An 18,223-nucleotide genomic window follows, 5' to 3' on the forward strand; every position below is an offset into this window, starting at 1 on the left:
TTCCTCTACCTGTGGGTAAGACAGGCATGTGTGCAAAATGCAAACAGTGCAACAAAGAAATGTAAGGCCTGGTTGCCTGAATGAAACAACATCATGAGAAATGTACCTTCTCAGGAGGAAGCTGCATTGAAGATGATGAAAGGAACATGTCTGAACAGGCAGGATCTTCGGGTTGGTAAACTATTTTTTATTTCATACTCCTTTCTTAAGGACTGCCTGTCTTCCTTCTGGACTATTCTTGAATTCTCATGTTTGAGCAAAAAATATACAGCTGCATTTTAGTTGCAGTTGTGATAAAAAATAGCTGAAATAGGCAGATAATCCTTTTACAATTTCACCTCTAAAGTAGTACTGAGTGTCGGTGAATGCAATGAGTAATACTAAATGAGCAGTATGGTAATAATAATTAAATAATTGCATTGACTTATTTTGTTTAGGAGAATCCATTGTCAACATACAGGATTCTGAAGACTATCAAACTTCAAGATCACCATCATTTTCTATAGTTTCAGAGTTACCTGCCAGTGAGAGTGTTTTAGTCACGTCATGTATGTCACATAGCCACAGTATATCATCTGTGGCAAAAAGGAAAAAAAATCTCTATCAACCATAGATAAGTTTGTGATAAGAACCAGCAGATTATAAAAAGAGGTAATTGATTGAAAAAATTACCCCGTTTGTTTATGCAATAAGCTCTCCTTTCCGTACAATTGAGAACGCACACTTCATTAACATGGTTCAGTCATTAAGACCAGGATACAGTCCACCCAACAGAGCAGGTGTCAGAGGCAAATTGCTGGATAAAGTGTGTAAAAGAGAAATTGAGCAGTGTGCAAAAGGTCTAAAGGGTGAAATTGTTAACCTGAATCTTGATGGATGGAGCATTGTCCACAATAATTCTGTTGTTTGTGCTTGTGTAACAACAGAAGGGAATGTCTTCCTTACAGAAACAATTGATACATCAGGAAATGTGCATGCAGCAGAATACTTGGAAGAAGTAGCAGTAAAAGCTATAACAAACTTGGGAAAAAATATTCAAATGTCTGGTACGCAGGTTGGTCACAGACAATGCTGCAAATATATCAAAGATGAGAAGAAATTTAGAAGAGAGTCCCAAGCTACTAACATACGGTTGCAGTGCTCATTTGATGCACCTCCTAGCTAAAGACTTCAGTGTTCCAGAAATAAAAGCTAATGTTGAAATTGCAAAATACTTCTGTAACAACCACTTTGCAGCAGTTAGCTAACTGTCCCACAAGACATGCGATGGAACTCCGTAGTGGACTGTTTTGAGCACTACATCAAGAACTGGCCTAATCTGATGACAGTTTGGCTGTGACATTGCCTTTTCTTTTTACACGATTTTGTTCACAAAGGTCTCAACATTGGGCTTAAGAGAAATGTTGAACACCTGCTGGGTACCCTGAAGCCTACTTCTGTAGCCTGGACCAAAATGCAGGGAAGTAGCTGTTTTATTGCTGATGCTGTTGAAATTTGAAAGGAATTGAGTGAGTTCTTAAAAAGAGAAATATGCAGTGACAGAGTTCAATTACAAGCATTTTAAAAAACGACTTGGACAAGCACTATCTCCAGCTCATTTTCTTGCAAATATTCTCGATACTTTGTATCAGAGTCAAACCTTAACTGCTGAAGAAGAGGAGCTGGCTATGACATGGACATCCAGCAATCATCCCTCCATAATGCCAACTGTGATAAACTTCAGAGCTAAGGGTGAACCATTCAAGAAATATATGTTTGCTGATGATATTTTAAAGAAAGTCACACCAGTGAACTGGTGGAAGTCCCTTAAACAATCGGATTCAGAGACTGTTGAAATGATGATCTCACTTTTAACAACAGTAGCTTCTTCTGCTGGCGTAGAAAGACTATTTTCTTCCTTTGGACTAATTCATTCCAAACTGAGAAATCATTTGGGACCTGAAAAAGCAGGAAAGCTTGTTTTTCTTTTCCAGATTATGAACAAACAGGAAAATGAAGGTGAAGACAACTGAGTTAGCTGCAGAAGCCAATATTTTAAGTTTCTCATGTTGACCTGGCTAACATTGTCTATTTTAATTCTTGGGATTTAAAAAAAAAAAAAAATCATTAACTATTTGCTAAAAACAATTTTAACAAAAACAACCCTGATTTTAAAATATTTGAATGTTTAACTAAATTCAAAATTCATATGCTTGTTTTGTTAAAATATTATGTTTGCTGTTGAAGAAAAAAATCCAGAATACATAACGTTGTTGTTTTATTTAAATAAAACAATTTAAATGTCTGACTGGTGATGTCCTCCTTCTAATCCAGCATGGCATGAAACTCCTCCAAATATTCATGATTAACTTGTTGAATTGGAGGTAGTTCAACTCCCAATAACTTCATAAATATCTGCTTCAATTACCTTTAGTAATTGAAATAACCAATCATTCATTTTCTGATGTAAAACTAATGTGAAAAGCTTTCAGAATAAATCACTTAAAACATGTATAGTGTGTACCTTCTAAAAATGAAACCTACTTTTATCTCTGAGTTGTGAAGAATATGTATTAAGGTTATAACAACCAACAAGAACACGCTTTTATGTAGAAATCCATGATTAAATAGTCTTCCTGACTAGTGATTTTAATCGTGATTTAAATCAAATCTACCCTGGTAACTACCATCTTTTATCAGAAGCGCTGCATTGGTGGTAGCAAAGAAAAAATTTAGTGTAGATACGGCCATAAAAATTGCTGCTGTTACTGGAGAAGCACTTTATTCATGGGCATCAGTGGCTGTGAATATGTAATCAGTAATAATACATTTCATTTCTTACATTTTGTGGTTATGTTTTCAAAATCCATAGCAAGAATTGTACACCGTGTTACTAAATGAACAAATAAGAATTATATATTCTTTACTCTAGACATAAACACTCTTCTGGACCTGTAGAACTGAGTTGTTTTATAAGTCTTAATGTACTATTTCTGTAACAGATTCCAGGATACAAACTAGGAGTAACTGAGCAGTAGTATCTGTTAGCTTAGACAGACTTACTCTGCTATATTTTGGTTCAAGAACACAATAGTTGTAAAGTTGTACCTCCGTTCTCTGAAAAAAGTTCAGAATTCTGATACATTTTTCTTAAAGTGAATTCTCAGATATCAGGAGTATAAATCTATCAAAAAATCTTTTGCCATCCTGGGAGAAAGTAACAGATATTGCTTGTCAAGTTCAGAATCTGGAAAGTCTTGATCTCAGGTGTATATATATGAATATATTTTTTTCATTTCATAATTGTTCCAAATTGTTTTGTTTTTTTATTTTTTATTAGGTATCTAGTCTTTTTCTGGATGTGCGATACCTTCCAATAGTGTGTCACATCAAGGAAAGAATAGATTCCCAAGGATGTTTGACTGTGTGAAACCAAATTCTCCAAAAGTGTTTAGGGTAGACATTTTTGTCTTGTCTATATGTCTCAAAGCTTTAAAGGAATACTATATACTAGAAAATCACAATTCTGACTCAAAAATGAGTATTTATATTATTGTTACAAATGACAATAAGACTGCTGTGGTTGAAAGAAACTCCTAAGGCTGTTGTGATTGCTTCTATTTTTTTGGTTGTTTACTTCCTGTGTTTGATTATACATAAGGAACTGTCAATTTAATCATTTTCTAGTATATACTTGGCAAGGGGGAAATTGACTAATAAATTCCTTGTAAACATCAACAGGGGGCTGAAAAACCCTTAAAAAGGTTTATAGAAAAGCTATTTTTAAAATATTCAGAAAAATACTGTTTAAAGGGTGCTCTCTTAGAAACTAGACTTAAAAAAATCAAGTTGGTAGTATCCCTTTGACTCAGAATGGGAAGGTGGGCACTATGGAATTTCACAGTGAAAAACATTAAACCACCTTACTGCAATTAAGGTGACAGTTGCAAGCCTTTTGGATGTACACTCTCATCCTCACTGAGGGAGCTCATTTGGCAACTACTAAGACTAGCTAATTTTATTAATTATCTATTTTCATTGTTGTTTTTCCAGACCTATTTTTCCTTGTATTCTAAAGTTGATAACTTAAAGAGTTTTCTCTTTTAATGTAGGAATGCTTTAAAACAAACTTGTTTTCCTTTTGTTGAATTGTTTTTAGCGTCTTGGGATTCTATCTCCTGGTGCTGCTTATTTTCCCCCCCCCCCGCCCCATTGTCCCAGTACGCTTTTGTTCAAGAGTCTGATTTTTATCTAGAGCATCATGTTTTATTCAGAATGTTCATCTTTCACCAAACTGAAGTATCCCAAATGCTTCAGGGGCACTGCCTTGATTTCTCTGGGACCCAGTCCACACCTGACCTGAAAGAATGCTAGTGGATCACAGTGACAAACCTGCTGGGAAATATCTATGACAATATTGATGTGTTTGCACATTCCTACTACGCACATTAAACCCCCCACCCTTAGGGGAGAAGAGTAGAGGCAGCTAAGTGGGAGCTGAGATCTCACTTTTATATGGGTATTCAGGCCTGCCTAATTGTTAGAAATAGATCTCAGAGAAATGAGATGGACGGGGAATTGAAGGGAGGGGACTTCAATGCTCTGTGGGCAATCTAATTTTTGTATTTGTAATTTTGGCAGAGGAAACTGGAGCCTTTGAGATGTGCTCCTTTTTATATTTTGTATGAGTCTAGTAGTATTTTTCAGGTACAGTAGAACCTCAGAGTTATGAAAACCTCGGATATGGAGGTTGTTTGTAACTCTGAACAAAACATTATGATCTTTCAAAAGTTTACAACTGCACACTGACTTAATACAGCTTTGAAACTTATTATGCAGAAGAAAAATGCTGCTTTTAACCATCTTAATTTTAATGAAACAAGCACAGAAACAGTTTCCTTACCTTGTCAAATCTTTTTTAAACTTTCCCTTTTTAAAATAGTTTACATTTAACACAGTACGGTACTGTATTTGCTTTTTTTTTGTCACTGTTGCTGCATCATTGCGGACTTCTGGTTCCAAATGAGACATGCGGTTGACCAGTTAGTTTATAACTAGTTGCACCATGGGTGGCAGGTATAATAGGCAGGAGAAGGCTGCTGCCGGACCCCCGGTTGCAGGGTTTGGTGGGGGAAATTTTTGCTTTTATTATTCCCCAGGCAGGTTGCAAGGCAGCTGAGAGGCAGTATGTGCTATTCAGCTTCCTGGGTTCATCAGTAATCTACGTGGGCTCCAGTGAGATTACTGATGAACCCAGGAAGCTGTGTAGTAAATACCACCTCCTCAGCAGCCCCTGAACCTGCATGGGATATATCAAAAGCTTCAGGAAGACGCTTTTCCCTGAGGTGGCTTGGGGGGAGGTGGGGAAGGCATGGCATGACCACGACTGGTCTGGGGCACCTTCAGGCAGGTGTGCGGGGGCCCTCGGGGCACCTCCGGGCAGGGTGTCTTGGGGCTTTGGCCACGGGGAGGGGGGGCAGAACCGGGGGCTAGCCTGTCCAAAGGGAGGCTCCAGCTGCCACCCATGAGTAATACACGCATGCTGATTGTTGAAGAGGCTGAGACTGGAGTTTTCACTGAGGAACCTACTCTCAGGAGAACAACTTCTGATGGGGCTCCATTTTTTCCATAATTTCATGGCCAAGGAATTTGCAATAGAATTATGTTGTGAAATCTTAACTTTTATTTAAATAAATAGGGCAACCCCCTGACACAAACTCTAAGAAAACCTCCAAATGTGAACTGATACATTGTGGTCTTCCTGAGTTTGTAAGCAGACAGCTTGAAACCATAACTCATAGACAAACTTCTCCGTTCATCAGCATGGAGTATATTAACTCAAACATGTTTAAATATTAACATTAACACTTTGAAAGCTGATCCTTTTTAAGTAGAAATATTCAGCTAATGTTACCCATCATTGTTGGAAGAAATAGCAAAATATTAGGATAAGGGACAGTATGGCTGCTGGTTATTGTCATGGTTTCCACATTTGGGGAATTAGGAGTGCAGGTTCCCTTACTCCCAAATTAAGTTGCGTCTTCCCCTATCCCATAAGGGTAGGGAAAGACAAGATGCACTCCCCCAGTACCAAAAGACTCCTGGGTACCAAAAATCTTCCATACCTTTCTCTGTGTCAAAAGTCACAGTTGTCCCCATAGTAGCGTCCAAGGGCTCCATGGTCAATTTCTACAATGTAGTTGTGTCAATACAAAAACCTGAGGCAAACTGAAATTTGACGGTGACATACAATAAACTGAATTTAATATCAAAATAAAAAAGGAATGGTTTACTGACTGTATTCCTTCTCCTACTTAGTTCAGTTTAAAAAAAGATCCCAACTTTTAAATTGAAGCTATTGGAGATTTTCCATTTGTTCGCAGAATTCAGCGCCAGAATGCTGCCAAAATGAAGTTGCTGCAGGATTTAGGCCCAGTTTGCTGCAGGGTATACAGGGCCTTGACTAGTATCAGTAGGAAAAATAAGATAATTATTTTTAATTACTCTGATATAAAGTTTTAATCCTTGAGTGTTTAAAATTTGTAATCCAGATTTATAGTGTGTTTTTTGGAGTTTCAGAGTAACAGCCGTGTTAGTCTGTATTCGCAAAAAGAAAAGGAGTACTTGTGGCACCTTAGAGACTAACCAATTTATTTGAGCATGAGCTTTCGTGAGCTACAGCTCACTTCATCGGATGCATACCGTGGAAACTGCAGCAGACTTTATATATACACAGAGAATATGAAACATACAGAGAGAATATGAAACATACAGTTCTGTGGTGACCTAGAATCCTATTTTCGACGTCTCCGACTCAAGGAATATTTCCAAAATACCTCTGAACAACATACTAATCCACAGAGGTCTCCCTACCAACACTACAGAAAGAGGGATTCTAGGTGGACTCCTCCTGAAGGTCGAAACAGCAGACTGGACTTCTACATAGAGTGCTTCCGCCGACGTGCACGGGCTGAAATTGTGGAAAAGCAGCATCACTTGCCCCATAACCTCAGCCATGCGGAACGCAATGCCATCCACAGCCTCAGAAACAACTCTGACATCATAATCAAAAAGGCTGACAAAGGAGGTGCTGTTGTCATCATGAATAGGTTGGAATATGAACAAGAGGCTGCTCGGCAGCTCTCCAACACGAGTTTCTACAAGCCATTACCCTATGATCCCACTGAGAGTTACCAAAAGCAACTACAGCATTTGCTCAAGAAACTTCCTGAAAAAGCACAAGATCAAATCCGCACAGACACACCCCTGGAACCCCGACCTGGGATATTCTATCTACTACCCAAGATCCATAAACCTGGAAATCCTGGGCGCCCCATCATCTCAGGCATTGGCACCCTGACAGCAGGATTGTCTGGCTATGTAGACTCCCTCCTCAGGCCCTACGCTACCAGCACTCCCAGCTACCTTCGAGACACCACTGACTTCCTGAGGAAACTTCAATCCATCGGTGATCTTCCTGATAACACCATCCTGGCCACTATGGATGTAGAAGCCCTCTACACCAACATTCCACACAAAGATGGACTACAAGCCATCAGGAACACTATCCCCGATAATGTCACGGCTAACCTGGTGGCTGAACTTTGTGACTTTGTCCTTACCCATAACTATTTCACATTTGGGGACAACGTATACCTTCAGATCAGCGGCACTGCTATGGGTACCCGCATGGCCCCACAGTATGCCAACATTTTTATGGCTGATTTAGAACAACGCTTCCTCAGCTCTCGTCCCCTAAAGCCCCTACTCTACTTGCGCTATATTGATGACATCTTCATCATCTGGACCCATGGAAAAGAAGCCCTTGAGGAATTCCACCATGATTTCAACAATTTCCATCCCACCACCAACCTCAGCCTGGTCCAGTCCACACAAGAGATCCACTTCCTGGACGCTACAGTGCTAATAAACAATGGTCACATAAACACCACCCTATACCGGAAACCTACTGACCGCTATTCCTACCTGCATGCCTCCAGCTTTCACCCTGACCACACCACACGATCCATCGTCTACAGCCAAGCTCTGCGATACAACCGCATTTGCTCCAACCCCTCAGACAGAGACAAACACCTACAAGATCTCTGTCAAGCTTTCTTACAACTACAATACCCACCTGCAGAAGTAAAGAAACAGATTGATAGAGCCAGAAGAGTTCCCAGAAGTTACCTACTACAGGACAGGCCTAACAAAGAAAATAACAGAACGCCACTAGCCGTCACCTTCAGCCCCCAACTAAAACCCCTCCAACGCATTATTAAGGATCTACAACCTATCCTAAAGGATGACCCAACACTCTCACAAATCTTGGGAGACAGGCCAGTCCTTGCCTACAGACAGTCCCGCAACCTGAAGCAAATACTCACCAACAACCACATACCACACAACAGAACCACTAACCCAGGAACTTATCCTTGCAACAAAGCCTGTTGCCAATTCTGCCCACATATCTATTCAGGGGACACCATCACAGGGCCTAATAACATCAGCCACACTTTCAGAGGCTCGTTCACCTGCACATCCACCAATGTGATATATGCCATCATGTGCCAGCAATGCCCCTCTGCCATTTACATTGGTCAAACTGGACAGTCTCTACGTAAAAGAATAAATGGACACAAATCAGATGTCAAGAATTATAACATTCATAAAACAGTCGGAGAACACTTCAATCTCTCTGGTCACACAATCACAGACATGAAGGTCGCTATCTTAAAACAAAAAAACTTCAAATCCAGACTCCAGCGAGAAACTGCTGAATTGGAATTCATTTGCAAATTGGATACTATTAATTTAGGCTTAAATAGAGACTGAGAGTGGCTAAGTCATTATGCAAGATAGCCTATTTCCTCTTGTTTTTTCCTACCCCCCCCCCCCAGATGTTCTGGTTTAACTTGGATTTAAACTTGGAGAGTGGTCAGTTTGGATGAGCTATTACCAGCAGGAGAGTGAGTTTGTGTGTGTATGGGGGTTGGGGGGATGTGAGAAAACCTGGATTTGTGCTGGAAATGGCCCACCTTGATTATCATGCACATTGTAGGGAGAATGGTCACTTTGGATGAGCTATTACCAGCAGGATAGTGAGTTTGTGTGTGTGGTTTTTGGGAGGAGGGTGAGGGGGTGAGAGAACCTGGATTTGTGCAGGAAATGGCCCCACTTGATTATCATGCACATTGTGTAAAGAGTTGTCACTTTGGATGGGCTATCACCAGCAGGAGAGTGAATTTGTGGGGGGGGGTGGAGGGTGAGAAAACCTGGATTTGTGCTGGAAATGGCCCAACCTGATGATCACTTTAGATAAGCTATTACCAGCAGGACAGTGGGGTGGGAGGAGGTATTGTTTCATATTCTCTGTGTATATATAAAGTCTGCTGCAGTTTCCACGGTATGCATCCGATGAAGTGAGCTGTAGCTCACGAAAGCTCATGCTCAAATAAATTGGTTAGTCTCTAAGGTGCCACAAGTACTCCTTTTCTTTTTTTTGGAGTTATGATTCAAATGGATTGTATAGAAATGGTGCTTATGACACAAACAGAATTTTTGGATTTATTTGTCCCTTTTGTCAGAAGTTGTCAATTTTTTTTAAAAAGGTTGGAAGTAGATACACAACTGTAGTAAAAACAATTCTGGTGCGGGGAGGGTGAGAGTAGATGAAAACTGGGGAAGCCCCTGCTATCAAATCTCTAAATGCTTGTCTACATGGGGAGATTTACCTGCATATCTATACTGCTGTACTGACATAGCTCTTCTGGTAATTTTCCCTCTGTATGCAAGCCCAGAGGAAAGAAATGCTTGGAGGGAAATAGGACCTAGAGTTAGTTTAAGGACACTATGGCACCATGAATAAGCTCTTTAATGTCAGCATTTTTCTGTGGCTCTGAGTCCTTAAAATCCTTATTTTATCAATGTTCTGGCATTTATGCATACTATTTAGTTCTAATTTTTTTTAAAAAATTAGTTTATTAAGGCAAAGTTAAAATAAAACCTTAGCATACTACACTGAACGTTACTTATTAGTTATTCAGGATGCAAAACTATGTTCTGAAGTGTCCCTAGCCTCTGTTTGCCAGAAGCTGGGAATGGATGATGGGTTGGATCACTTGATAATTAGTTGTTCTGTTTATTCCCTCTGAAGCACCTCGCATTGGCCATTGTTGGAAGACAGGATACTGGGCTATATGGACCAGTGGTCTGACCCAGTATGGCCGTGCTTATGTTCTTACAAGGTATTGAAAGAACCTGGCTAAAGATTCTGGATTGCTGATAGGGGAGTCCTCCTGTTCTGAGTATGCTAAAAAGGGTGGCTAAGTTTCTAAATACCTATCCTCTTTTTGGTGCTTCTCTTGTGTACATATCTGGTGTGAAAGCTTTCCCATTACAAGAAGAGCCCATATTCTATTATACCGCTATTTCATAGGAGCAGGAGTTGCATTTTTCCAATAGTGTACAATACAAAGTCTAGCTGCTAACAATAAAAAAGACATTTTTAACAAAATGACAAATTAATGTAGATCCTTTACTGGAGCATTGAGTGGGGTAGGTCTGGTAATCTCTATGACATTTTGTCATAAGATGAATCTCTTTAAGAATTTCCTGCGGCAACCCTCATTTTAATCTGTTTCCTAAGATACAGTGTCAAGGGTGATAGGCCCAACATTTGACTTGTCACTTTTATTTCTGGTAACAAATAATTCCTTTTTCCCACCTTAATGCTTCAGTACTTAAACTAACCCCTTCAGCTTCAGTACTTTAACTAAATTGCAAGGAATTCAGTACTTTAACTAATTGCAAGGAAAGAATTTGCACTCAAACTACCAAGGCATTTTTCTAAATAGGTTGGAAAATATTTAAATATATAAAGTCCTTGACAATGTGCCTCTCTAATCTTATGTGTTCCTTTTTGTTTTGAAATATGAAATTCTAAATTGGTGATTTAGTTTTATGCTGTAGAAATAAGAACCTGTTTATTCTTTTTATACAGTGAAAACAAGATGAAATTTCCATCTGCTTCTATAACCTGTACACTTAGTAAATTGAGGGTTCTGGCACTTAATCGAACTGGAGTAACATGGGCAGAGGTAATGAGCTTCTTACATTTATGAAGTAAATTGTTTTTATTTGTTAGTCATTTGGTTACATGGGTCAGTAAAAACATAATAAGGGCTTACACTTAGTGTAAGGGTGTTACACTAGATCATATAATCTTCCAAAACTGAGTCTGATCTATATTAGAGAAAAGATGCACCGGTATAATTAAATCAGTCTAAAATTCTTGTTACACTGGCATGAAACCCTGATGCGGACGCACTTAAACCAGGTTAAATTGGTAACTTGGTAAATTACTGAATTAAATAGGTTTAGTTTATCTGAAGTTTAACCTGGTTCTAATGTGTCTGCATTAGGGGTGTGTGTTTGTGCAAACTGATTTTCAGTTTGTTATACTGGTGCAACTTTTCTAATATAGATCAGAACACTGACTTTTTTAAAGTTATTTTTATGTGACTGACCCACTTTGATATAACCATACTGAGATTCTTTATGAAATGTGGTTCTGGCATCACTTTGTATAGTAGGTGTTTTAATATGCTTGTATTTATAAAGGAGCAGACAAACATCTGGTAGTATAGAGCCTATTTCTATGAACTCAGATACAACATAGGAAAATGAAAGTCTGAGTTGTTTCCATGCATGGAAACGTGCAAATTGCTTTTCCTGTTAGTTACCCTCGTCTTACACCTTGTGTACACTAGGAAGATGACTTGTTGCTGCCGAGGGTTATCAGCAGTGGGCGTTTTCCCTAGCATAAGCCTGGCCTAAAAGTGACAGATTAAATTGTCAACCTGCCTTTATCAGAAATAATACTGTGCATTAGATCCCATCCAGGACTAAAATAAAATCTTGAGGTTTCTAGGCTAAGCCAATTTGGCATAGTTCCACTGAAAATAGTGGAGATTTTTCAGAGCCCGATATCTTAGAAAAAGCCTTGTTTGGCTAACCTTAGAGTTTTCCCAAGTTCTTGATTTTGTAAACCAAACATGAAAATCCAAATGGAAAATGGTGGTTCACAGAATGGGGGAAGATGGGTGACACTATCCTGAAGTTACAATTTAAATGGCAATGTTGTCGGTTCCCCTGCAGCCTTTTCTTTTTGAAATATGGATTCCAGTCCAGTAACAGTGAATCCTGTAGCTGTGTGGAATCCTAGTGACTACCATCTATCTGTACTAGCAGATGAGATACAGGATCAGAGGTATAGTTACTATTAAATAGGAAGGGTTACTGAAATAAAATACGAAAGCTTATGCTCAAATATATTTGTTAGTCACGAAAGCTTATGCTCAGATAAATTTGTTAGTCTCTAAGGTGCCACAAGTCCTCCTTTTCTTTTTGCGGATACAGACTAACATGGCTGCTACTCTGAAACCTGAAATAAACAGTATTCCAGATAGCTTATTTTAGATAGTTATGGCATACTTTGAATGTGTTTTAAGTAAAATTTATATGATGCACAGATTCTGGCATATATACAGTTATACTACTAATACTAAATGAAGTTTTCCTATTAGGTTCTTCTGTGTGCTCCAGGGTGGCCAGCACTTGAAGAATTGTACCTTGCTTCCAATGATATTACAGTTTTAGAAAGGTATGAGGCTTAGCTTTAAATGCTAAAGTCATCCTTTTGTGATTAATATCCTGTATGCATAAAGTTATATGACATGTCTGATAAAAATTAAACTAAATTCCAGTTGTGGGTTAAATTACCATTACCATGGTAATCTTGCAAAGGAGATTTTGTGTGATCTGGGACACTTGTGTGTGAACACACTGATTTTATTATACAGTTGTGTGTATATGAATGTAAATATTTTAAAACAATTTAAAAACATAATTGCATTTTTTGTAATGCTTACAGACCCATTAACGTTCTACAGACCTTGAAATTGTTAGACCTTTCAAACAACCAATTAATTGATGGAAGTCAACTGCAGCTAATAGCATATCTTCCCAGGTAATTGTTAAAGAACTTTTACTGTAAATTTTGTCATGCTCTGTAAATTGATTCGTTCACATATGCTTAGTGGTTTGAAGCATGATAATATTGCCTTGGTAGTGAAGGTTACAGAATTTTGAAAATTAAGGTTTTTTTGCTCTTTTGTGAAGAGTATCTGAACTATTTAACATAATCTGGGGAAGGATTTAATTTTATTTTAAGATTTAATTAAAGCATGTTTTTATTAAGATATTTATGGAATTAGTGTGTGTGTGTTTTTTGTTTTTTTTTACACAACAGTTTGAAGTTCAGATATTGCAATTATAGAGCCATATCCTAGAGAAAACCCTTTTCAGGGCAACTAGCTCTTAGAACCTGTATGGGCTTCCTATGATAAGGAGCTTTGGAGATTGCTCCTGATTTAGGGGGGCAATTATTTGGTAGTGGATACATAATGCCAGTTGTTATTAAATGCATTAAATAACTGCATATGACCTTCCTCCCTTCCTATATGTCCATCTGATTCTGGGAAATGAGGTTGGGCAACACACTGAATGGATTACTATTCTAATTGGGATGCAGTCAATCAGAGAAGATTTTTATAGGTGGCCATGTAGCCAAGAATGTTTAATTGGCTGGCAGCTCTTGTCTTTTAGCCATGGACATGAAAGGATCCCACAAGATTTTTCCTCTCTTCTCTCCTTCCTTCTAAAAAAAAAAGTGATTAGAGTGCGATGGAGGCAGAGCCTCACTTTTAATCCCTACGATCGCACGGAAGAAGGTACTTCCACCCACCTCCTGCTCCTTTCCCAGTTAACACTAGGACGATGGCTAGACTACAGAGCCTATGTCAGCATAGCTATGCTGGCATAACCCCCTAGTGTAGATGTAGTTTACACCAACAGAAGGAGTTTTTCTGCTGGTGTAGGAACACCATCTGCGCGAATGACATTACCTATGCCAACAGACGCCCTCTTCTGTCAGCATAGCTGCTTCTACAACAGGGATTTTGTCAGCATAGCTGTGTCAGTCAGGGGCGTGGTTTTTTCACATCCTGCAGTAGCTATGCCAATACAAGTTTTAAGTATAGACCAAGCCGAAGAGTTTGTCCACACTGGGGTATTTACCAACATACCTACACTAGTATAATTATTTGCTGCTGCTGTTCCTTGTGTGGATGTTGTCTTTGTGAATTTAAAGTGCCTTTTTTTTTGGTTTAGGTTATCTTTTGTAGCGATAACATCTTGTTCCATAGATTCCTGCACAGCAGCATCTTGGTAGTTACAGTGCTGAGCTGGTGTGAAATGCCACTTTGCACTTGGGTATATGATTTAGGAAAAAATACTGTTTTCTCCCTACTCAACTTCATCTACTTCTGTATCCATTCAAATATGTGGAACCTGATAAATGATAAGTTGCAAAGTTACTTATACCAAAAATAAGGCCCATAAGGGAAGGGAGCAGTAAACTATTTTAAAGAAAAAATCAAGCCATTCTGAAGATTAGTACCTCCAAAGCAAGCTGCCATTTTGAAAGCTTGGAACTCCACTGCTGTCCTTCTGTAAACTGCCTTTTAAACTTGGTTACCAGCTGTGAAGTTGGTAACAATGTTCTATAAATCACAAGGCTTGCTGTCAAAAAGTTAACATGGGTTGTATCACATAAAAACTTTAGTATTTTTACTAAAATCTTTCTAACAGACATACTTTAACTTCTAAATTTCAGATTAGAACAACTAATTCTTTCAAACACTGGAATTTCTTCTATACGCTTTCCTGATGTTGGATTTGGTAAGTAAAGTAAGCACTGTATTATATTTCTAAATTTAGATCTTCACTGATGTCTTTTAAATTTATTCTCCTTTTCCTAGGATGCAAGACTAAAATGTTTCCGTTATTACAACGTCTTGCAGTAGATGACAATAAAATATTGCAAGTAAGAAAGATTTTTGGTGACTTTCACATTACTTTAATTTTTTGTTTAACAAGAATTTGTAAAATTGCTTTTTCATTTTCTCTGATTATGTATTATGTAATGGGAAAAAGCCTATGTCAAATTCTTTGACAAACATCTAGCTTTAGTTAGATTTTTAAAAAGCTTTTCAAAACTCAGCTTTACCAGAGAGGATTGATTTGTTTATTTATTTATTAAATACATTGCAGAGAACTCTGTTTCTGGCCTTTAGCCATTCCCATGCAATGAATGGAACCCAAACACTTCAGCATTCTTCTAGTGCTTGAGTACCTGAAAGTTAAATTGATAGACCTATAGAGTTTCACTGTTTTGTGCTTCAGTGAATTGCAAAAAGTAAACAAACAAATGGTGAAAAATTTATATTGGATTTGAAAATGGTTTTTCAGTGTTAATAGTCCACGGCGGTGATATTAGAAATAGATATAACTGGTGAAGGGAAAAACAGAATTTTGTCTAGACAGTGTCCCGTCTGTGCTCTGGAAGAAAACATAAAATCATCACTGATAAAGTTTGCGGATGACCCGGAAATGGTAAATAACGAAGAGGACAGGTCACTGATTCGAGCGGTCTGGATTGCTTGGTAAACTGGGTGCAAGCAAATAATATGCGTTTTAATACAGCTAAATGTAAATGTGTACATCTAGGAACAAAGGATGTAGGCTATACTTACGTGATGGGGGCCTCTATCCTGGGAAGTAGTGACTTTGAAAAAGATTAGGGGTCACGGTAGATAATCAGCTGAATATATAAGCTCCTAGTGTGGTGCTGTGGCCAAAAAAGCTAATAGGATGCTTGGATGCACAAACGGGACTTTTGATTCTGAGTAGAGAAGTTATTTTACTTCTGTTTGGCACTGGTGCAACTACTGCTGCTATACTGTGTCCAGTTCTGGTGCCTACAATTCAAGTAGGATGTTGAGGAATTGGAGGGGTTCAGGAACAGCCATGAGAATGATTAAAGGATTAAAAACTATGCCTGTGATAGACTCAAAGAGCTGAATCTAAGTAGCTTAACAAAGGGAAGGCTAACGGGTGACATGATTAGTCTATAAGAATTGACATGGGGAACAAATATTTAATAATGGACTCTTCAGTCTAGCAGAGAAACATAACACAACCCAATGGCTGGAAGTTGAAGCTAGACTAATTCAGACTGAAAGTAAGGTGTTCATTTTTTTACTGAGGGTAATTAGCCATTGGAACAATTTACTAAGGGTCATGGTGGATTCTCCATCACTGACCGTTTTAAAATCAAGATTGGATGTTTTTTTTCTAAAAGATCTGCTCTAGGAATTATTTTGAGGAAGTTCTGTGTTATACAGATGGTCGGATGAGATGATTGCAATGGTCCCTTCTCTCCTTGGAATCCATGACTTGTCTAGTATAGTGTAGGTCTTTCCCACGGTGTCTGACTTGTCATATGGGAGGACTGTGAGATAGATGAATTTACCATTTCTGCAGAATAGCTCTGTGATACTGTCCATTTGTTTGAAGTATGAGCCTGAATCATGATTCTCCCAGTTAGTAGTGCCACGTACTATTACTCAGTCATTGAACAATTTCAATTTGAAGCTGGGACAAGAAGTTAAAAGCAGGTAAGGACTGCGATTCTAAAATCTTAGAGACTTGCACAGTTTAGTGTGGGAAGAATTGTGGCTTTAGCATTAATAACAGTAGTGTTTTGGTGATGTGGTTTTGTTTTTTACTCTTTTCTCCATTCCAAGCAATGGTGTCATGTGGCTAGCAATGTTTACTCTTTTATTCTTCCTCCAGTGATGATGTATTTGAGGCTGAGGACAAAGGCCTTCGTCAGATGTTGTCTAGCCTCTTGATACAGGCTGCTGTTTTCTGCCAGTTTTCTTTCTCTGGCAGTTAGAGAGGCACCAGAAAGTTAAGCCCAACTGGTTTCTAAATTGCTTGTCCTATGCAATACTATTTTCTCCTCCCAAGTTACCGAAATGCAGTCAAATAAGAAACTTGTCATTACTCAGAAAGCAAAAGTCTCATGAGTTGCCATGACTGGGCAACAAAATGGCAGATGAAATTCAGTGTTGATAAATACAAAGTAGTGCACATTGGGGGAAAAAATCCCCACTATACATATAAAATGATGGGGTCTAAATTAGCTGTTACCCCTCAAGAAAGATTTTGGAGTAATTGTGGATAGTTGTCTGAAAACATCCATTCAGTGTGCAGCGGCAGTCAAAAAAGCAAACAGAATGTTGGGAATCATTAGGAAAGGGATAGATAATAAGACAGAAAATATCATAACACTTCTATATAAATGCATGGTATGCCCACATCTTGAACACTGCATGCAAATTTGGTTACCCCATCTCAAAAAAGATACATTGGAATTGGAAAAGGTATAGAAAAGGAGAACAAAAATGATTAGGTGTATAAGAACAGCTTCCATATGATGAGAGATTAATAAGATTGGGACTTTTCAGCTTGGGAAAGAGACGACTAAGGGGGGATATGATAGAGGTCTATAAAATCATGACTGGTGTGGAGAAAGTAAATAAGGAAATGTTATTTACTCCTTCTCACAACACAAGAACTAGGGGTCACCGAATGAAATTAACAGGCAGCAGGTTTAAAACAAAAGGTAGTATTTCTTCACACAGTGCACAGTCAACCTGTGGAACTCATTGTCAGAGGATGTTGTGAAGGCCAAGACTCTAACAGGGCTCAAAAAAGAGTTAGATAAGTTCATGGAGGATAGGTCCATCAATGGCTATTAACCAGGATGGGTAGGGATGCAAAACCATGCTCTGAAGCGTCTGTAGACTCTTTGGGCCAGATGCTGGGAATGGGCGACAGGGGATGGATCACTTGATGATTACCTGTTCTGTTCATTCCCTCTGGGGCACCTGCTGTTGGCCATTGTTGGAACACAGGATACTGTGCTAGATGGACCATTGGTCTGACCATTCTTAAGTTCTTATTCATGGTTTTCTCCATTGCCTTTCTAAGTGAAACATTAGTCTTGTGCTACCAGCTTATCACATTTCTTATTTGATGAAGGAAATTGCATCATCATTGCTTTTGTGAAAGGCACGTGTACAAAAGACCTATTATACGTATACTCTCCCGAAAAAGGATATGAAGGGACTAGGGCTGTCAAGCAATTAAAAATATTAATCTCACGATTAAACAATAATAGAATACTATTTAAATATTCTTGGATGTTTTCTACATTTTCAAATATGTTGTTTTCAGTTACAACACAGAATACAAAGTGTACAGAGATCACTTT

At 38.5% G+C, this 18,223-nt stretch overlaps 1 protein-coding gene across 1 annotated transcript in view; it reads left to right on the plus strand.

Moving 5' to 3' along the window:
- Window positions 1-18,223, plus strand: part of TBCE (tubulin folding cofactor E) — a 58,033-nt gene that overhangs the window by 26,051 nt on the left and 13,759 nt on the right. Inside the window, exons 6-11 of the mRNA XM_073338150.1 lie at window positions 3,147-3,246; window positions 10,982-11,078; window positions 12,567-12,643; window positions 12,914-13,009; window positions 14,717-14,781; window positions 14,862-14,926. Of these exons, the coding sequence (XP_073194251.1) occupies window positions 3,147-3,246; window positions 10,982-11,078; window positions 12,567-12,643; window positions 12,914-13,009; window positions 14,717-14,781; window positions 14,862-14,926 (500 nt within the window). The remainder of the gene's footprint in view (window positions 1-3,146; window positions 3,247-10,981; window positions 11,079-12,566; window positions 12,644-12,913; window positions 13,010-14,716; window positions 14,782-14,861; window positions 14,927-18,223) is intronic.

The sequence above is a fragment of the Lepidochelys kempii genome, chromosome 3 (assembly GCF_965140265.1).
Source record: "Lepidochelys kempii isolate rLepKem1 chromosome 3, rLepKem1.hap2, whole genome shotgun sequence".
Taxonomy (NCBI): Eukaryota; Metazoa; Chordata; order Testudines; family Cheloniidae; genus Lepidochelys; species Lepidochelys kempii.